Source organism: Myzus persicae, unplaced genomic scaffold (genome assembly GCF_001856785.1).
Source record: "Myzus persicae strain clone G006 unplaced genomic scaffold, MPER_G0061.0, whole genome shotgun sequence".
Classification (NCBI taxonomy): Eukaryota; Metazoa; Arthropoda; class Insecta; order Hemiptera; family Aphididae; genus Myzus; species Myzus persicae.
Window position 1 is genome coordinate 166,518 of NW_019103884.1, and position 24,024 is coordinate 190,541.

Here is a 24,024-nt window from a genome sequence, read left to right on the forward strand (position 1 = left end):
ACTAGTTGTGTTTGAATGAGAACCGTGCAGTTTATACAGACTTCCTCTACTACTCGTACCTATAATAATGATATGTCATAATATTATATACTACGGCACCTAGCTATACTATTGATCAACGTGTTTACCTACCAAATACGAGACAAAACGACGTGGATTTATCGCGAGAGATAAACATTATTTTTAAAATGATTTATATATATATATTATATATAAAGGGTCTATAATACTCACTCGTATGTCGTCTTATCCGCTGCCAAACGACGAATACTCTCTCTGTCCATATATATATTATATATCTGTATAAATATATATATACATTATACATATGTATGTATACTTTGTACCGACTGTCCCCAACAATGCGTTCAAATAGCCTCGTGAATCGAGTGCCGGACGGTTGTAGGTTGACAGGGATTAATGAATCGAATTTATCCTACTTTTATTGTGAAAAATGTTCTGTCATTTTTTTCAGTATTATATATTTAAAGCTCAACATCATATAATAATAGTGCAGTGAAATAGGGAACATGCATGTATGTAGGACTGTTGTTCTCGATCGAAACCAACTGAATTAATTCAAAGGCTGTATTATATTTTATGTTTTGAATTTGTTTTATAATAAAACGTATGTACCTATATTTATATTATTAATTATTTTTGTACCTGATGAAATATTAATACCTCCTACTGTAAAAGTCAAATATTTTCAAATACTATGAACATTTTAGTTTTTAAAATATTATAATCAAAACGATAATGTCATTATAAAAAAAAAAAGTAAAAAAATTGAACAATCACCTATGGGGATACCATATAAAAATATATATAATATAATAACTCTTTATCATATACTGGTAAAAAAATTCAATCAATCCCGATTATTGCTGACGCATTATGGGGTTTGTGAATTGTGATGCTAGTCCCTAGATAGAAGATACTAAATTATTACTAATATATTATATGGTTTGCACTCGTATATTTATTAATTATAATTTTTAAAAAAATCAGAATTTATTTTTATTTTTATTGCCAACAAGAAAAATCATGTTATATTATGAAAATTAGTAAATTGCAATGTGACAAATTGTTAATATGAATATGTTTATTGAAGCTTAGAATAATTATTATAGTTTCTGAAAAGTTGTTTTGTATAGTAAACCTTTCAATCTAAATTGAAGTATATAATTAAAACTTTTTTTTTAATAAAAAAAATACCTGTATACTGTAGTTTAATTATTGTTTTTATAGTTTTAATGTGATTTAGTGTATTTTCAACATAAGAAAATCTTTGTTTATGACTTTGAGTTAACCCTATTTAATGTACTACATAGAAGAACATTAATATTTTCTATCAATTTTTACACTTGTTTATATTAGTTACTAATCAACCATTGAAGTACTTATTCAATATTATCTTAAGACCTTGAGTGAATCATGATATTATTTTTGTAATATGTTAAAATAAAATCACAAATTGGAGATTAAATTGTTGTAATAAGACTTATTTATTTAACTCAATTTTTGAAACTTGAATGTATTAAATTGGAAAGTTCATTAAATGTTATCTTATCTAAATATACTAGTAAATTATAATATAGCAAATATATTGCACTCTTAAGTAATTGCTTTCAGCTTTGTTAAAATAATAGAATTTTCATAATCGCATAAGTTTTTAATTTATTAACCTTATTGTTGTTATAATTTATTTTTCAGATGATTGATTAATATACGTTTGCTTTGTTCTAAACTTTATCTACCTATTGAAACAATATTTAATTAATTATAAATACAGATACTCAATGTTTTCTCTTCCCAGAAAAGTGATAAGTAACGATCATCTGTAAACATTTTTTTGGAAATTTTAAAATGTTCAAATCTGGGATTATTTTTACTACGTACGGACATCTATTAGTTAAATTCGAACACTACACACATCAAAGTTTGTTTTTTAAGTGTATTCTTAACTTTAAACAGTATACATTTTAATTTCGTACATAATAAATAAACACAAATAAAAGTTAATTGTGTTAAAAGTTAAATTTGAATATTTTTAAATGTACCATGGTGCAGATATGTAATTATATTTCAAATACCAAAAATAATCGTGTTTCACTACTCATTCAAAAAGTAAGGTAATTTAATAGGAAAAAAAGTCAAATGTATAGTCTTATTGTTTTTTATTGCTTTGTAAGAGGAAAGAAAGGAAAACTAATATAAAACAAAGTGGGCATCTCGTTGGTTAATAAACTGCAGTCCCATATAATGTCTTACATATTTTATTAGACAGATTTATGTACATTTATATCCATTAATTTATTTCTCCATTTACCTATCTACTGCTGAAGTTTATCCCAATAAGCCTTTGTCCTGACAGCGATTTCGTAAAACAACCGTTTAACGTTCGATTCCATTTTAATATGTATTTATTCCAAACTTTTATTATTATTTTGCATTCGTGGTGTACTTTTTTTCGGTTCACCCAAGAATTAAAATACATACGTGTATGTTATTATAATATTTAAATTCTTCTTTCCCCTCAGCTATCAAATTTCAAAGTTTTCGACCTCTGAATTTACAGATACGTGGAAGTATGATAAAAATATATCCGAGCAATATGTGTATAATATTATTATGTATACACAAGGTATTTGCGGGTAGAGTGAGATTCTGAAAAACTCGATTTCTAACTGCAAATATCGAAAAGAAAGGACGGTTAAAATATAATATATAGAACAATAAAATTATTTCGTTTCCCGTCTCTATCGACATTTATAGTTTACCATCATGCCATGGCGCATATTGGATTTATACGCGCATTATTTCTGAGCGATAAAACTAAAGCCATTATATACGTGTTTACCGTATATGCATCCAAAAATAATAATAATCGATGACGTTTAAACGTGTCAGCGGACCTTTAAAATCGACTTACCACCGCCGGTGGTGTTTGGTTTTGCACCGCGGAGTAAAAGTTTCTAACAACTTTGGGGAATTGAAAATTCAATAAAATACCACCGTGGAGATAGCGGCAGTGTCGAAACTCTGAGGATGGGTCCTCGATGGCGGTGTAGGGTGGTAGGACCTTGGCCGTAATTAAAACCGACGACGGCGTAGAGGAAATATATACGCTCCGTCGTTCCCTATACGGCTGCTAATTGAATAACATATAAATATATAATATAATATAAATAAACTTGCACATTATACACTCGTATAGTATAATAATATTATATAATGTGTATACGCGTAGGCGTATAGCCATTAAATATGCAGGTGTAGGTGGTACTGGGTTGACCAAGCCGAAAAGTGTATCATAACTAGAGTAGGCTGCAGTCACCCGTCGGGAATGTCTCGAATATATTGTCATGCTTATATTACTATGGATAGTATTATGCCTGCGTTGGTTACTTAACCATATAAAATATATCATGAGGTACCTAAAGGTATATAGTTATTCTGAAATTTGTCGAATGCTCATCACTAGGGCCGCGTTGTCGCGTTGCGTCGCGTAACTGACGATGACGGTTTCGTATTATGATAATAATATAATAATTTGCGGTCATATAAAATACCGACGGGATATCCTCGTGCTTTAGCCGCTTCGGCATATTAATGAACTTGGTCGGAGCGTGTATAAGTGTATTATATTTATGGTGTGTGAGAGAAAGGTCTCGTATATATTATTATTATTGTATTATACGTATGTACCGAACTGCCGACGAATTTACGTTAATACACACCCGTGCACATGTATATATGTATACGTGCGTGTATATATGTATTATAGATAGATGCGATTTGCATATAAACTGAATGTGTGCTCCATTAATCCGGAGACTGCCGTCGCGCGCAATAAACGGCATCGTCGTCGTAGTCGTCGTCGTCGCCGTCGTTGTCGTCGTAACGATTTAGAGCTGACGGCCGTTCGACAGACTCCCGAGGGTTTTATTGCTTTTTGCGCGCACAGTCTCTGGAAATCGTAAAATCGCGCGCCAGTATTATACCAACGAGCGGCTGTGACGACGATGATAGTGGTGGAGGATGGTGGGAAGGGGGGTGGAGATTGCGGGGAATTCGTCATGTGCACACGGACTGGAAAATAAAAAAATCCGTCTAGTAAAACCTGAGATCGACAACCCTAACCCAGTCCGGTGACGATAGTAATGGTAAGGCTGACCCACCGTGCGTCAGAACGTCCATTTTATTACGGTGTATTCATTTCATAGCAGTCTACAATATTCTAAAACAACGGCAGCACATATTAAAATATCAATCGTTGAAGTTTAAGTTTTTCGATGCGACATAAAATAAATATATTGTTATTTAAATTATAAAGCTTTCATAACTTAGTTGCATCTAATAATAACTGTTACATAGTATATTATTTTTAAAATAAGCCAACCTACTTGACTGGCTGGAAGTTTTTGCCTTAAACAAACTAGACAAAAATCATTGCCATACAGACATTTTTTTAATCATTTCTCGTCACTGAAAATTCAATATTCGATAAGGAAACATTCATTTGATATCGGATGTGGAATTACTGAAATAAAATTTGATATCTCTCTCATATAATATAGATCACGGATAAATCATTATTATCTTTATTGATATTGAAAAGTATGATTTAGAACCTGTTCTTGTTCGTTTAAGGCAAAATGTCCTTGCCAATTAAGTATGTGTGCTTGTTTTAAAAATAATATGCTAGGTTTGTAACAGTATGTGTCAGTGTCATAACTCATAATCAATCTTCATATAAAAATAAGTAATAAGGTATAGTTTATAATTATTGTTTAAATCAATCAATTAATTATTTTGTTAATAAAATTTAATAAATATAGCCATATAGGTATAGTTAATTTCATGATTATTACGTATATTAGTATGGTTTATGAAAAATAAAATAAAATAAAAATATAATGTAATATGATATAATTCATTGATTATAATTTTTATGTTTTTGTTCATAAAACAATGTGGAAAAGTATAGTGCTATATAAACTAATAATGCTTTGATATAATATTATTATTTATTGCTAAATAACAAACAATTTTTGTTCTCATAATAATTACACAAAGTACACAATATAGGTATTTCCCATTTCTTGAAATGGTTGTCCATAAAACTTATTTTCGTCAAAATTCAAGATCTTTACGTATTTTACCATCTGGATATCCAGTTCATGAAATGAATGATTTCATTATGTGGATACGACATATATAAGTAGGTATATCCATGTATATTTTTAGTATACGAGATCATCATCCGGATCAGGTATCCGCGTTTGAGCCTGTGAAAGGTAGGATTATTTTTTTTTTCAAGTTGAAATAATGTAGGTATCTGGTATAGTTATAACTTATAACTTAAAAGTATAAGCTTAAGGGAAGAGATTAGATCCTCCACCGTAGTTTAAAAAAGATAAGCATCAAAGCAAATACAGTTTAATATTTAATTGGTGTATTTTAAAATTTGTATGACTTTTTAAGTTTGTATAGGAATCTAATAATAATAACAGATCTTGGTTTTTTTTTTAACAATGCCTACAGCCTACCCCAGTGCAAATAGGTTCTCATACAGTTATACTACTGTACCCCTGCACCAGACGTATCGTTACTCTGCGGCGCCACGGTCACCCCTAGCTACCACCAAGTCGCCTAAGCTACCAACGTCGTCCAAGTGATACGTCGGTTTCACCCTCCAGTTTATTTTGCCCCCTTTTTGGACTAATCCGGAATAGGACTGTTCAAACTTTTATCGTATCGAGAGTTATATTTTTTTTCACCGTTTGAACTTGTATAATATCTATTGTTACAGACGTCGTATATACCTACCTAAATACTCACGTTAGTGAAGAAACTACTTGTTAGTATTATTACTTTATATTTTTCAAATTCGGTACTGTATATACGTAAATATTATATTATTGGTGTGTCTAATTATATTACATAGTTTTGTGTTCAAAAGAGGAAATGTACTCTAATAAATTAGTCCGGTACTTGGATGTAAATTCCCATTCGTTCAAATTGAAATACATAATATTATTATACAACTGATGTCTAACTTTTCGTTTTCACGAAACAAAATAATATTATATGTAAAGGTCTCTCTCATATAAACACAATAATACATAATATGATAATAGAAGTGTTTTTTTATACGTCTTTGTAGGTACACAATCTAGTAAAATCCTAATCATTTTGATCAAATAAATATGTGTCAAAGCGATGGATCGATAATATTATACAGTTGTGCACCTAACTACGATGCTATAGACTCGACGAACATATTATTATTGTTAAATATGTATTTTAATTTTCATAATATTTTCAAAACATATTCCAAAAACGTAATAATTCCGCACGATTTATTTCGAAGAGTGAGCAGTGTTGAATCGCGTGGTATAATATTATAATATATTATGTATTTTGTATAATCAACTTCGGAAATCTGGTGATAAATTTCATCGCTCTGTTTCGCGATTTTCCGAAGTGAAAAAAAAAACATGAAACAGTAATCGCGGGTCAAATTCCGTAGCGGTTTACGCGCACAATATATATAAATATATATATAACACAATACGTATTATATAGAGATCTGATAAACGGCTGATTTAGAATTGGCGACGTGCCCACCCGGCCGTCCGTCACCGCCGCACCACCGAGTCACCACCGGACTCGCGGGGCGAGATTGATTACGACCGTAATTATCGATAGTCAAAGTTCGACCCTCACCCTACCCAAAACCATATCTCTCTACCCACTCCTCTGCCACCCCGTCGTCACGGTATACTTACCGTCACAGAGCCTCCCCACCCCAACGACCATTCACCGTTATCGTCGCTCGCGGAGAAGGCGTTTTAATAGCGAACGGCAGCGTTTAATATTCCCAGCTGAGGCGTGCGAGAGATAAGAAATCATATAACGGCGCCGCAGAGGGGTGTGGCTTATAGTTATATTTATATATTATAACGTACAGGGTGGCCTGACGGGTTTACTGGTTTTACCGAATAGTTAGGACGAGCGAACGTTAAATCGCAGTGATACACCCTGTACGTTATGCACGCGTATTATGCCGCCGCCGCCAGCAGTGAGTTATAACCCGTTTTTCCGGTCCGACGGTTTTCGTTTTGTCGCCGGAGGGAAACCCCTATAGCGGGCGGGGGATGGGGCGAACCGAGAGCGGCGGGAGAAGAGCCATAATATATATATATTATACGTGGCCTGACGATAGCACCGTGCGAGAAAAGCTTCGCTGGGGACGAAAAACCTGCACACACACACATACACAACACACACACACACACACACACACTATATATGTATATTCACAATTTTTCCCGAGCACGATTTTCGATCGCGGTTTTCGGTTTTTTGTTTAAAATCGTCCGGATGCCCGGGAAACTGCAGCGGCGGGACGATATACTTTATAATAATATACTCTTATCATCACTCCGGTACCCGCCAACGCATTATGCATAAAATATATAGGTGGTACGCGTATTACATTTTTATTTTTTATTAGTATTATTGTTGTTATTATTATTATTATTATAATTATGAGTATGTGCCTACATGCATATTACATTATTATAATATTATGTACCTGGTGGATTGTTTAATGTTGAAATTGCCCAATATTCTTGATTATGCACCCTCTGCCCACCACTCGCAGCGAAGTTATTAAGCTATTGGTTTTTCTCGATCGAGTGGGCATTATGATATAAGTGTTTTGACGCGGACGCAATATTCTTAATGCTGGAGGACGCTGACGATTATACCGGTCTAATAAATAACAGTGTAATCATAATCATTTTTCGTGCAGTTTTAAGGCAGCTGTTGTGGCTTCAAGTTGTGCGTTATAATAATAATAGATCCTCGCTGCACAGTTTCTCTTGCGGCTATACGGCAGACATTTATCATCGCTTGTTTACAATATATATTTTTTCTTCGATTTTTTTTTCTTTTTTTGTCGTTCTCCCCAGAATGTTATTGTCAACTCGATTATTAGAATATTAAAATACCACGGCCAAGAGTATTAACCGGAATAACGAATAAACAATTACGCGTTGTATTTCGGAAAACCGTCATGAGGTTGATTATTGATTTGTCCGGTAAAAAATTAACTGTCTGTAATGTTGAACCGGAAAAATAGTGTAATGTGGATTTATTCTTTTAGTCGACCGAGTCAATCGCGTTAATGTTAGGTAACAAGTATCCTCCATGAACATGAATATTAAATTACAAATAAAAACAATGTTGACACCGTTACTGCGTGCGTCTATTACTGCCAATTAAAAGCCCTGTCACGCGCGTTTAGTCGAACAGTTCACCCATTATTTTAGTTTTATTTTAATAAAAACCTAACCAAAATTAAAATTTTAAAACTCATTTCAAGTGACATTTGTTGATGGTGAGCAATGTATACCATGTATATTGTATATGGTATATCTAAATGCTATTGTTGTTTATTTGATTTCGGCAATGTCATTAACACGACAACTCATTATTGTTGTTTCCAGATGCGAGTGCCTCTATTAAAGCGTTTGTCATAAAAAAATAGTATTCATTACATCTGCATAAATTCTTGCACGAGGTGTTATACAATATTTCATTATTATAACTGCGCATTCTTCACGTCTAAAATACAAATTTACCTAGGCACCTACCTACAATTTGAAAAGGTGATATAGTAAGTAACCTCACTGCTATGTAGATACAATAGGTGTCAAATATTCCTTTTCGTTGAGTATATAAGTCACAGTAAAGTATGAGTAAAATTTGAATCTAATGAAGAATCTTTGCATACAAAAAACGAATCTAAAAGATGACTGCATGCAGAAGTGATGCCAGCCTATATAATTAGTAATTACTAAAATAGAGTAAATATATTTTCATAAATTGTTTTTTTTTTTTTATTTTGCTATTTAAGTAATTTGTTTTATTATATTAGTATTACGGTAGGTTGAATTATATTTAAAATTTAAAGAAAAAATTGCATTTATGATAGGTATTATTGATGTTTAATTATTTAAATAGTACATATAACAGTGTAAAACTGCTATTGAAATTCGTCAAAATTCTATCTTTAAGAGTTCATAAAAAATGATTGTGAATAATTGCTTGTATTATATTTTAAGCTTTTTGACCGGGTAAAAAATGTTAACCGACATTTCTAGAAAAAAGTGAAACGACACTCTAAGCGAAGACTTAAATCTAAATTGAACTCTAATTTGCACGAAGTCGTATGAGTGGTATACTAAACTTACATTTCATGCAGGAACAAATAAAAAATATTAAATATTATTTTAGGTTATTTATATTTTATATGCATGTATCCTCCGGGTATAGAATATATTTTTATTAATTAAAGACAAAAATTATACTAATTATAAAATATTAATTAAACATCAAAATCTTTATGTTAACAGTTTTACCGACCCATCAATTATGTCATATTTTAAGAGATTGTATAGCGATGAAATTAATGACATTATTGATGTCAAATAAATATAGTACGTTGGTAGGTACCTAATTGTGTATAAATATTGTTTTGTTTTTATTTTAGGATAAGCCTCGGCATCGGGGGCACTGGCTGAAACTGTTTACATGAATACAATACAATAATACAATACTATTAACATCATACTATTGCTTTAGTAAATGTATTTTTCAAATTTTATACTTTGACCAGGTTATTCGAAAATATCTCATGTGACGTAGAAATATAATTATGATGATGTATCATCGTTTTTTTCTTTATCGTTTGAAATTTAAAATAAATAATGTAGGTTATTATTTAGAAATGTGAAGTATTTATACCATTTTGTTAAATAAAAGAGAGATACCGCTACTATAGATATTAAAATGTTGTATACAAATATGTGAAGCGAAATATAATTAAAACATTCCAGCATGTAAAAATTTAAAATTATTTAAATAACAACTCTGAAATTATATAGGCTGGCTTATGTGTAGGTACAGGGTGCCTATTTGTGTTCTGTCTTCGTTTACATAAGCCCGTACCCACACTTGAAAACTTATAATAACTATTTAAATATTTAATGAAAATTAATAATTAAACTTATACAATATTTAAGTACATTAGTTCTATAAAATCACTGTCCCAGATTTCTATGAAACCAAAATTTTAGTCATTTTTTTAGATTAAGCATACTATAATTTATACAGGCTCAATATTATATTAATTTGTATTATAGTATCGGGATAACTTGTAGGTGCCTACTGAAAATTGTGGCTGCCCAATATACAATGATAATTTTCCAAAACTTAATATTTAAATATAATATCAACTTACAAAATATATTTACGGTGACAAATAATGATAGACACTATACATAAATTATTTAAATGTGTGTGTGTGCGTGTGTGTTCAAGTCTTTATTTTAAGAGCAAAACAAATTTAACATCTTATCATATGAATATTGTATAATACAAAATAGAACTAATGGTCGATAGAAAAAAATCAAAAGATATTTCAACAATCGTCATACTGTTTATGTGTAATATAATCTAAATATATTACATTGATATCAAACCAATATTAAATATTAATACAATTATATGATAATATCTATGTATGAGCCGATACAATTTTACAAAAGAAACAAAAAAATTCTTTAATATAATTTTTTAGGTTCAATGAAATTACATTTTCACTTGGATTTTGTTATTTTTATAACTATTATTTCAACTATTATCATAGCTTTGTCTCTAAAAAATTTGTTGTATTTTAAAAATTAAACAAATTATATTTAGTGAGTGGCGGGGTCTTTACATTTTTACTGAAAAAAAACCAATATTTTTTTTATTGTTGAAATCGTATAAACAATATTTTAAATTATACACCTATATCATATAAAATGTATAATATTTTATCGGTAGATATGAACAATTTTGCAAATAAAAACAGATAAGGTAATAAAAGAGTGAGTGTATATTATATTCGTCATGCTTTGCTCACTTGGACTATATTGAGAATTAAAAAAAAATACTTCTTCAAAGTATCGTTTTGCTTTACATTCTAATTTATAAAGTGGTTTATTGAAAATTTTTAAAGAACACTGATGTAAAAGTATATATAAATATATAAATATACGTATATTCCATTTATTTCCGTGTTTTACCAACAATAGAAAAATAACAATAAATAATTTGGTTAAATTTTCTATTAATGAAACTTGTGTAGAATTTTTAGAAAGCTGATTAATTCATTAATTTTATATAAATATTAATGTTTTGTTAGCTTATTAAAAATAAATATGTTCAGTTTTACTATATAAAAATATTTAGCGAATTATATTAGGATTGTCAAAGATTTAACATCGAAGAGAAAATAAAAATGTAATTAATAAAAGGTTCAAAGCATATTAAAAATATATTTTGTTTTCTATAAAAAGAAAATGTAATTTCATTCGAATAGAATTATAATTTAAATAGCATATTGGAAGAAAAATATGATAAGTGAGTCTTTATAAAATGCCTAAGCTTTGTTTCTCAACCTAAAAATAGTAAACAGATTACTTAAAAAATAAGTTGAAAATATGAAAAAAATAATTTTACGACATATTATAATATTCTCTTCTCAGTAGACAACTGATTCCGTATGCGATGAAATATATTATTTCATACATTACTAATATTGCTAATAATGCAATTATTGTTTTAATGAATAATTTTAATGATGGTGAATTATTATACGCTTTAATAATTAAATTGATTTTACAAAGAATGTCCGGGTAAAAAAAAAATAATATATTTAATTGAATACGTCTTGTTTCCACAATAATAATTGTAGATAGTGCTCGTAAAGTCGTAACGACTCATATAATTTTATATTTTTTGTTTTAATAATATGGTGAAAACTTTACCAATTCTTAAACCTACCTACGTTTTAAAAAAAATTACATTTGAGTATATTTGAAAATAGTTTATCCCAATAAAATTCCTATTATTTTCAAGACATTATTATCATCAATATATTACAGTACAGTGCAACTTTAGATCGACTGATTTGGAACTATATGTCTATATGAGAGAAGTATTACTGTGCATCCAAATAAACAAATTATCCAAAACTACAAAACACTAACTAACTTAACTAATATTCTTACAAAGTAACATAAACAAATGTTATATGTATGTAAGTAGCCACTTAAATATAGGTATATGACGAAAGCGTGCAAATCAGGACAATATTGAAATGGAATTACCGTCCTGCCTGTTTCGTTTAATATTTAACACTGTAATCAATAAATTAAGTTCACATTCCTGAGAGCGTAAGGCACAACTTAATATTATATTTTCACGAGTCAAGGTTATGCGGGTACGCAGGAAATGGCAGAAGCTAGATTCGGGCTTATATGTATACAGTGTGTAACAGAAATAACTAAAAAAAGTAATAATAATGTTTGTTCTAATCAATAATTGAAACTTTTATTTTTTCTTATTATATTAATAGTACAATATTGCAAATTATATACAAAACAATTTTCAAATACTGATTATTATAAAAAATTAAAATTAAAATTATTTCATACCTATAGTTTCTAGTAAGTAACGTATATTTTTTCAGTTTTTTTTTTATTACACAGTGTACATACGTTTAGTGCTTGGTAGCTTATAGTAAATTATCTATGTCTTATACTCATTCATTGTACCATGGGCGGGTTAAAGTTTTCGTGCAATTATTTCGTTTACATCATGACTAACGATGTATGAGTGTATATGATGACGTAATCAACTTTCAGTAATCATGCATGGTTGCAACTCACATTTTCTGAATAGACCAAAATCGGGCCTTGTTGTCAAGACGCGATCGCGTATATTATTTTAATAATTGCTGACACGTATTTAGTTTTTATTTTTATTTAAATGCACCGCAAAGCTCCGTCGAGCGTATGGCACAGCGTTTATATTTTATGTGTACCGACGAAGACATAAATTTCTCATCCACAAACATTGCGTCCATTTCCGGTCTATTGATAATGACTACCGGCAGTGGCAGCTGCAGTCGCATTAGAGATGGCGGTGGCGACGGCGGTTAATCATACACCCCCTCGACGACTAGGCCTGGCGACGAGCATGACTGCGTGGCGGGGTGGTATCGGCAGGTTTTCGGTCCCTCATACGTCGAGAACTTTGTCGAATTTCTTTCCCTTACTCAACTCCCCCTCCCTTCCCGGTGAACACCATAATAACGACGACGACAAAAATGTATAAAAAGCAAAAATCGCGTAATCTGAAAATGGGAAGGAGAAAGATATATTATATTATGCGCCGGTGCAGACGGCGAAAAGCAACGGTATATAAATATACAGGACATAAAGCTTTGATCACATTTCCGGTTGTGTGCTATCGTCGCCACCACCGCCGACGACGATTTTCTCGTTAGTCCCCGGAGAGTGGCGGGGGAAAAAGTTTCGGCGACGGTCCGATGAGGGTGGAATTCGAATAATGTCCGTCGTCTCTCACTCTCTCATATATACGTATTACTTATATAAAATAGTCGACGAGCGTTCGCATGTCGAGCCGAGTCCGTTTCGTATATTACGCGCCTATCGATTTGTTTGCGCTTTGCAGGTTTAGAAACGTTATTAGATATTTTGTATAATATTACTATTATGCTACGGGGAAAAGAAAACAGTTACTCGTAAAAACAACAATACAAATGGAATATTTACCTGTTTTGAGTTTAGTGTTGGCAGAAAGTTAAATCGTCGAACGATACTTTTGAGATCAATTTGTTGCAGGTTCAACAACGAAATAAAATACACACTGCAATACAAGTACTCATACTAACTAGTAAAATGTACTTATTACATAAATCTCAATTTATTGTTTAATTTATGTATAACATTAAACATGATATATATATATCATATAAGATTTATGTATAGTTAACTTGTATGGTGCCATGTGGAATAGTATCCCTGCGAAGTGCATTATTTTGTGTACCAACCAGTACCATGTGTCACGGTCAAAGACGTAATATCGCAATATCCCCTATTTAGAGGCTAAAACCACCCCAATAATTTAAAAAGCAGCCGGAAAAACTTTACTGAAAAAATAAAAATATTATGGGTGAATATTATGTATAGCTACAATAGTAATTATGGATAGCATGACACAGAAAAAAAAATATTTTTAAATAATATATATTAATTGGTATGCAATGAACATAATATACATATGTATACAGTTATACTAATCATAATAATAATAATAATAATAATATTACATTATACATTGGTCAAAATCTTGGCGATTCACACGTCATAAATAAGTCACAGGCATATATATTATATTATACTATATTGATATGTAGACACTAGACATGTTACAATATGAACACGGTGCAAGTCTGGCGTTTTGTAATAAACATTATGTTCAGTTTCATAATAATATTATTAATATTTTATCAAAAAAAAAATGTGTACTCATCAAATATGTATAGCGATCGATTTTGAATTACTTTATTGTTTTTGTACATCTGCAATCTGCATATGCCTGGTATATATATTGTGATACATCATACCGAACTCAAGACATACCCAGTCGTCCCTCTCTAATTTTGAAACGTTATTTGAGCTTGTGAATGCGACTAATACGACGCGTATAATATTATATAATAATATTATCATTGTATTACTGTCTGACGATGACAACAACAAGCGGTCTCTCAGTGTTTATATTACGCTTGGGTTGTTTCTGTGCGTGGCGTTGTCTTCAGTGCCTACCTACTCGACGGGATTTGATTATGTTTGCGAATAATCAATTACGTGGAGATTAAGGTTTCGAATGAATGGGATTTCGTTGTATGTACATGATACGTCAAACATACAGAGTGATAAACCAAACTTTTCGAACCCCATTTTCCCTTTAATTATGCATTTGTTCCAATTCCGATTTTCGAAATTTTGAACTTTTATGTAGGTACCTATATATACTTCGAGACTACATTGTTTTCAAATAATCAGATGTTTGCAGGTATTTGAGAACGCAAGTATAAAATATCATATTAGATATTTGATACACTTTCATCTAACCTAACCGTTTTTGAGAGGCTATTCAACCCTTTAGAAAAAACGATACATCCAATTCTTATCATTCATAAAATTGTTGGGGCACACCTACGTCTCACTAACGTGTGACATTCAGATAATATACTACGGTTGGATGTATAGGTCTTAAATTCGTCAAAGATTCTCGTATATAAGCTTTACAATACGATTAAATACTATACACAAGCGTATATATTTCCATAAATAGAATATTCAATAGATGATCCAAATGCTCATCTCGCGCGTTATCATCTCATGGCCGTTTCCTTGGAATCACGACACACTACGATACACTTGTTCAAAGTTACACGCATGATTTAACGTTTTCGGTAGCTTTCAGATTTTAAAATAATTTAACATTTCCGACGATCGTGGCACACTACAAGGATGTTAGTGGTTTGCCGGTTAAAGACAACCTATTTAAAGAGTCTTCTGACGGTGCAAACTTTTTATTTCTTCAAATAACAACAGCGTTTTTTACTGTATATTGTTAATCACGCGTGTACTAACCTTGATTTTATACGACATACACATCACAACATTTAAATTAATGGTTTTTGGAGTTATTAAACTTCATGTTCTACGTATGTAATAACATAATTCACGATAATAGATCAAGAAGATATATTGCGGCTATACTGAGTTTTTATCTTTTCGGACTGATGGCTGACCCACCAAACAATCGATTTGTATTAAATTTGTTCTATGAAAAGTTAGAGTCATTTTTGATTTGTTGCTGTTGTTGTGGAAAAATAAAATTATGTTCGACGAATATGAACTACCTATCATTTATATTGTATATGGTTTATAATAAAGGCAAACAAAATATTAAAAACATTGTGTGATTATGCAAATTTGTTTGCATAATTGAATGAATGCTATAAAAATGTAAGATCCCCCACTAAAAAATGATTACGTCTTTATCACGCATAACTGGTATAGTCGTAAAAGATTTCTTGTTTCACGAGCCTCGGTTATTACAAATTTGCACAGCGTTTCGCATCGATCAGCTTTCGTTTTCGTTTCCTAGTACGAAATTCGTACACAAATTTTATCGTGGCGAGTACATATAATATATACATAATATTATAATATTCCGATAGCAGTCTTCCCATGCGTCCACGATCGATTTTACTGGCAGTCTTTCGCTTCTGACCACATGGCCTGCCAATTCGGTTTTATATTATTTACAATTATTTTTTTCAAGTCCTGTCACATCAAAATGTTTTCTCTGAAAATCGTCCTACTGAGTACTTACTTCATCTGTACCTATGTATAGTACGCATAATGCTACTATAGGTAATCATGCTCATTCGTTATTCTCTCAGTCCTATGTCATCTCATCAACTTATTATCTTTGCCGTTACACCCCAAACAGGTGCACGTGGCTGCACGCACAACAGCACATTTTAAATATTTCGTGAAAAGCAAATTTGTATTCTTCCGGCCAATATTGGTATAATCGTGATCGCAATGCGTGATGCGCTCTGCAGAGTATAAAAAGGATAAGTGGATATCTATATATATTATATATATATACATATTAAATTCAACGTTTTCGATTATTATACCGCCTTCCATACCCATTATGCCTAACCAAATACATACATACGGCATAATAATAATAATAATAATATGACTGTGGAACAATAATAATAATAATAATAATTGCATGGTTTTACGACCTTTATGTTTACTATAGAACCATCGCGGAACGCATCATCGAGATGCACTCTATTTTAATCCGACCGGTATTTGAAATAATAATACACCGCCGTTTTTGACAATCAAATCCATAATCATTATTGTATTGTTCTTGTTTTAATGATTTATTATATTATATTCCCCATAATACCTACACATATTATAGCCAAGTAATATATTCCGAAACTGTCGATCGACGATGCGTAATATATTATGCACTTATAGACACTTCACATGCGATTACCATCACCTCCCGATGTGGATACCTAATAGTATTATTATACATGTATATCTCGTATAATAATATTATATTAACCAGACGTCCAATATCCTGGTTACGCATTTGGTATGCGTATTTGGTACCGACATACATATTAGTCGACGTCGTACTTACCCTATATAGCTTAGTATTTGTATATATAATTAGCACCTTCCGTGTCTCTCATAATATAGTTTATGTTAAAATGTATTATTATATTATAGGGGTACCTATATTGTAAATTATAGACGGGTTCAACATTGAAAATCGATTTTAGGTGTCTTATTTTATTTTAAATCGAGTGTTCTTTATACGTTTTTACTATGTAAGAACCAGGAGGTACCTATACCCATTTGATCGGTACCTAATAACAACATTGAAAAAACTACAGTTTTAGAAATGTATTAAAATATACATTATACACTCGTGTATATATATTATTATTCAATTTGTACACATTCGATGAAAGCGAACAATAATTTATTTTATTTTATGAGGTGCGGTTATATAATATATATATTTTAAACGTACCACATTACCACTATAATATGAGTTCGAGTACCGATTATAAAATATATGGAAATCCTATAACATGAACTCTATGTATCTATATATATATCTATCTGTATTTCAATCTGAATGCATGTAGATTATTGTAATATTTAACCAAAATATAAATATATGACAAAATATAATATTTTTTATTATAATATACATGATACATAATAGGATATACGCGGATGAACATGTAGGAGTAAATTTACTAGAAAATGTTTTATTATATTCTTATGTATGTATTTCGAGACTCTATACTATATGCTATATATTTTTTGAAATTTTTATTTGGAAAATGGAACTCAGGCTCACCACCAAAACAGTCGACCAACTTTAGTAGGTGCATGGTGGATTTTATTAGTGAGGACATAATAACAAATGTATAGGCGTATTTCGTTTAGCATATTTAAATAGCTACATTTGAATATATTCAACAGTGGAAACGGAAAAGAATTTATAATTTTCAGTTTTATTTGCCATTATAGTTCGTGACAAAATTATAAATTTTATTACACTCTATATTTGACTTTTGGATAACAGTCTTTCGTTTCGATTTCTATGTTTTCGACTGATTTTGGTTGAACAACCTCCAGGTTGTTAAGGTTCCCGTAAACTGTAAAGAGTCTCAATTTTAATTAATTCTAAACGACTATAAATATATACAAATTCGTTAAGTATAAAACGGATTTGGAAAGTTAATACTTATTGTATCCGTTGAAATTAAATATAACTCCAATCCCCTCAAACGAATATCCACCAAGTTAATTACACATTGAATTATTGCTATTTAGAAAGTTTTTTTAAGTATTTAATTCTATTAAGGTTTTTCCATTATCGAAAACTGAACGAATTAAATTTAAAAAAAAACAGGATATGCGAATTAATTAAATGTCGACTTTGCCATGTAACATATTAACGTATATAAGGTCATTAACTGATAAAAGTGTTTTTTTTTTTTTTTAATGTGGAACTTTGATTATTGTTTTGTTATGAAAGCGTGTTCTTAAACAACTAATGTAGGTTCCTACAACCCAGCTATTACATAGGGACTCTAACATTTTAATCAAATGTCACAAAAATGTATTATACCCTCAAGCAGGGCTTAGATCTTGCAGTATTTTTCGTTAAAGGCCCGTTTTTACTTTTTTTTTCTAAAAATATTTGTATATAACAATTACCCATAACATCTCATTTCACTTTTCACTTTGCGAAAATAAAATTATGGTTTTTTAGTAATTTTTTTGACTAATTGACTGATCGACATAAAATAATGAGTATGAAGTTTCGTGATCAGTAGTATAAATTATAAAATTGTATGAATATTCGTAAACACTTCATTGTTCAAAAAAAAAAAAAAAATACAATACAAGTCACTGTAATATAATGCTTATAATGAACATAAAAAAATTCCCAAATCGAAATGCCCAAATAATTTAAATTTAAATTATCACAAAATAAATAATAGTTATTTGGCTATACGGGTAAAACAATTAAGTAGTTGATCATTTGTTGATGAATTAAAAGATGTCGATAAAAGTAATTTTAGGCAAGCGAATGCGTATTTAGTAGTAAGTACCAAAAATAGGAAACATTAAATATTGAATTGAAAACTAGGTACTTATGAACTTTAGAAATTTAAATATTCCTATTAGTTTATTTGTAAGAAAAACGATTATAATTTTTTGGAGGCCCGGGGCCATAGGATCCACAGACCCTCCACTAAATCTAACCCTTTCTGCGGGTATTGTGCCTCTATAGTATGTAAATTACATAAAAATATTCGTGTTTCAGAAATCGCGGCATCAAAGGCTTCAGGAAATCAACGGCAGTAACACGCAGGTGCCGGTGACTGACGACGGTATTCTGCCGCTGCCGACAGTCAAACCGGGCGACGAGTATGTGCAGGAATCAGGCGAAGACGTGGAAGACGATAGTGACGACGACGATGACGACGAAGCCGACGACGACGATGGCGATGAAAGCGACGAAGAGGGTGAGGAGTCAGCAGAAGTATTGGAAAAGCAGAGTGAGTACCTATAAAATAGCAATCAAAACATTCGTTTTCGGCGACCTCTATAACGACATGCACCCTATTATACATTTATAAGTTCATGAGGATGTATTTTAAAAAGTGTACGTCTTAAATGCGTAGACCGCAAAAACAAAACGTAAAACAGCATAATCGTGAAAAAAAATCTAACCACTCTTTACATACTTACACTCACCATTATATTGCAGTATAGACTTTACTTAAACGCTGTTGTCGAACAAACGGTAAAATAGCCTAGACGCCTTGGGACACTTAGATGATGCTAGATACCGTAGACATGCAAAGCGCTAATTTTTTTCCCCTCGAAAAGAGCATTTTTTATCACCCGACTTTGAAACAATGTGTTACACGGAACACACGTGGTCCTCGGAAAGTTTTGAAGGGTGTTACTGCTATGTAAAATAATATAAATTATGTATGGTCTCGGCCGTCGCCGTCGTTTTTCGAATATTCCTGAAGTCACCGCCGCCGCTGCTGTAATATTATTATTGTACATATTTTATCACTTGATATTTGGAAAATGTTCTAATATGGATAATGCTATGCCAACCTGACCTAAACCTTACCTCGAATCATTTACGAATTTATCTATCGACTGACCTGACCTTTGATGTTACGCAATAACCAACCATTGACAACCTCTAACATTTTCCTGAAAATATCGAAAGGTGTTCTGAGATAAAATAATCATCCTCTATTATAATCTAGACTCTATAGCATATATGGTCTGATGTATAATATTATGTGGAAATGAGCTCAAGTGCACAACGTTCGCAAAGAAATACCTATATACGACATCCACGAGTCAAGACCAGTCATCCTGTTCCATGTTCATATTATATTGTAATCGGACTTGGAAACAATTTTAATTACAATACGCCGTATTGTCATTATGCTGCAAGAAAGCATTTAAGTTGCACGCTTGTATGCAATATCTGCTTATACCCATATATATAACACTATAGACGACATAAGTACCTTAATAGTTATAAACTCACTCAAAGTTGTATAATACATATTATATTTAATTAACATCGAATGGACAAATGACTCGAACTTGCAAAATTGCGTACGGACCGGAGAAAGACACCCACAACACCAATTTTGAATTAAAAAAAAAAAAAATGATTTTAACAACGTGTTATGCAGACTACACACATATTTTATTTTAGTTATTTTAATACAATATAAATATTAAATAGAATTATCAAAGAGGTTCAAATATAAATTAAATTTAAACCTAAACCTAATAATACAGTGTGAACATAATATACTTTAAAAAATGCAGGTACCTATATTAGAATGTAGTATATGTTCTCATCATCAGAAGAATAAGATGGTTAAGGCCGTAGGAGGTGGTGTAACTAATGATGGAAAAAGGAACCTGATTGCCTGTAGAAAAAGAGAAAATTCTAAAAGAGACACTCTTGGGAAGATCTGGATCTGGGTTACATTTAAAAAAGAGTCAACGAACCATTGGTCAGCTTCGAAGATAATAGAGTTTGGATGCGAGACACTTCACAGATAGGTGATTATTCATGGTGGGTGATTGGGATATTGAGAATGAAAGAAGTATAAACTAAAAATCTATTTTGATTAAGTTAGAAGCGAATTGGTCTTTTAGAAGGAAATGGTGTCAAACAACCACATAATACTCGAGGTGAGATCTAACAAGTGAAAAGTAGAAAGTACTGAGAAAAATAGAAACTATGTTACGTCTACGTGTTACGCTTAATAAATCCTACAAGGACTTTCAACGCTTTATTTACGGTTAAATCGATGTGATGTTCAAACGAAAGAGAGAAGAGTAGTTTATTTTTAGATCTTTAACTATGAAAACTCGTCGGAGTTGAAATTTTTTTTGGAAAATAGGAGTGAACTATTGGGGGGGAAAATAACTGGAGAAAGAGATTATTTGACACTTATTGAAGTTTCTGAACTTAAGAAAAATTTCACTGGCCCAATGACTGAAAATATTTAGATTTAGCTTTCAATGAGAGAATCAATTTTATGTCGTCACTACTCATCAGCATACGGTACATTTTTCACCTTCTTTAAACGAACAGAAATATAATGGATTAACAGACAAATAAAAGAGGATTAAAATGCTAACCTTGAGAAACTCCAGACGAAACTTCAACTAGACTCGAATGAGTATTATTTAGTTTAACAAATGATTGTGATCTGCCCATGAAATGAGAAGTGAGCCATGATAAAAGTGGGTTTCTTATTCCTAATTTGTCCAGTTCTTTAGAAAGTGAGTTGTGTGATATACGGAATCAAAAAAAATTGCGAAGTCAATCATTATGACATCAACTTAAGGGTTGTTTCGATTCACTCAGTAATGTATAAAGTAAAATATATACGGTTTTTGATGGTAGATTTAACACGCTCAATCAGCATTGTTCCGGATAAGTATATAATAATAAATATTATTTAAATAGACGCGAGACCACTATTTTCCATTTTTTTGATGTACATTTTAATAATGTAGGTGCAATATGCCCCCACCCCTCGCCCTTGCGCTTTGAATTTGTGTAGAAAAAATTAACGTTTATTCGTCTAAAATCGATCAGCATTTTTGTAACCATGCGGCACATAGGTATTTTATTATTAAAAATATTTTGCCGGAAAGTTGGATGCAGCACAGAGATTTATCGCTTATTATATAATATTTTAATACATAGGTATAGTCTCACATAAATATATTAATTTGTTTATTTATTGATGAATTTAACGTCCCTCGGGAAGGTGGATGAATAATACAATTCGAGATAATTCATTAAATATACATGCCGCTAAACATACATAATTTTAACTTAGGCGGAGATTAAATGGTCTCTAAATTATACATAGACATGTGTATATATTATAGAATGTGTTTACGCAGCAACTATGTCGTGGGCATGATTTTCGCAACGTTTAGGACATCTTCACCGGTTGACACGGAATTTAAAAAATATAATATAATATGTGTAACGTAATAATACAATATAAGTATCCGCACTTTGCCGCGGGTACATTGAATCAACCGTTATACATCCAGTTTTGAGCTTACGAGTTTTCGGGATTGACTTCATCGTATAACGCTGCGGATTTCTCGGCAGAATTAATTATTATTCACGCGATGTTTTCGACTCCGTATAATTTCGGCAAACAGTCGAATTGTTTGCGTTACGCGAGAACGCGCGTTATATTATTCGTTCGGGTCTGCTGGGTGTTTTTGTTTTTGCGTTATTATTATAATGACGAGAAACCCGACTAAATAAATACTTAGAAAATAACGTTACTTTTGGCGGATCCCAGCGGAGGGTGTAATTTACGAAAACTCGGACCTGCGATAATTATTTCCCGAGGGAGGGAAACATAACGAACCGCCGCCGTGTGATGATGTGTGTACTTATGCCCACGCCGCCGCCGCCACTGTGTCGTAAATAGTCGCGACCAACGAACGTCGGCGTGTTGACTGCATTATAGGGGCATGACTTACGGTTTTTTTTTTACCACGTCACTATAATAGGTAGTACGATAATAATTGCTATAAACGGCAATGTAATATTATTTTACTAGAATCGTTATATTTTTTTGGTTCATTTTTTTTTGGTATACGGCGCATTATAGCACGCGACTAGCCCGGGCCGATTATTTTTAATACCTGTTCGTTAATAATTATTATTATTTGATTTCACCCTCGTTATTGAAATGGTTTACGATTTGCACACGATATAGGTACTCGTATGCATTCATAATATTATATTAAACATTATCGCAAGCGTATTGTTATGTTGTTATTTATCGTTAATACAATCAAATTATAGGTAAAATTGCTCATGGGACATTATTATTATTATATATTGTATTGTTTGCCGAGTCGCAGTTCTAGTTTATACGACGAATATAACACAACACTTAGTGTGGTTTTTTTGTTCATTAGGGCTTCAACACGGCGTAGCTTGTATCTACGCGCATTACCTATCGAACCTAACCTTATATTTTAAAGTCATTTAGAGACTATTTCTCCGTAGCCATGGACGCGAACAGGGCGTACCTTAGACACTGTAGTTGAAAATGTTGCTCCAAATTTTTAAATCAATATTGAAAATAAAATTGTTGTGCATTTGGAAAAAAAATTGGAGTTCAAGGTCTCTCTGACTTTTTATTTTCGCCAATTCCCGTGGATAAAGTTGGTAAAATTGTAGACGGATAAAAAGATTAAAAAAACTTTCAAGTAGGTACATATTTGAATAAAAAAATTACTGTAATAATAAAAATGGGTAGGTAAATATATTAGACATTTCATAAGTCATTTTAGCCACTTTATCAACTCTTTTTTTATTAAAAATCAAAACACTTTTATTGCACCAACTTATTAC

At 31.5% G+C, this 24,024-nt stretch overlaps 1 protein-coding gene across 3 annotated transcripts in view; it reads left to right on the top strand.

Annotated features, from left to right (window-relative positions):
• Positions 1–24,024, top strand: part of LOC111035860 (follistatin-related protein 5-like) — a 116,563-nt gene that overhangs the window by 52,763 nt on the left and 39,776 nt on the right. For all 3 annotated transcript variants that reach the window (XM_022317658.1, XM_022317659.1, XM_022317660.1), the window contains exon 3: positions 19,393–19,627. In XM_022317658.1, the coding sequence (XP_022173350.1) occupies positions 19,393–19,627 (235 nt within the window). The remainder of the gene's footprint in view (positions 1–19,392; positions 19,628–24,024) is intronic.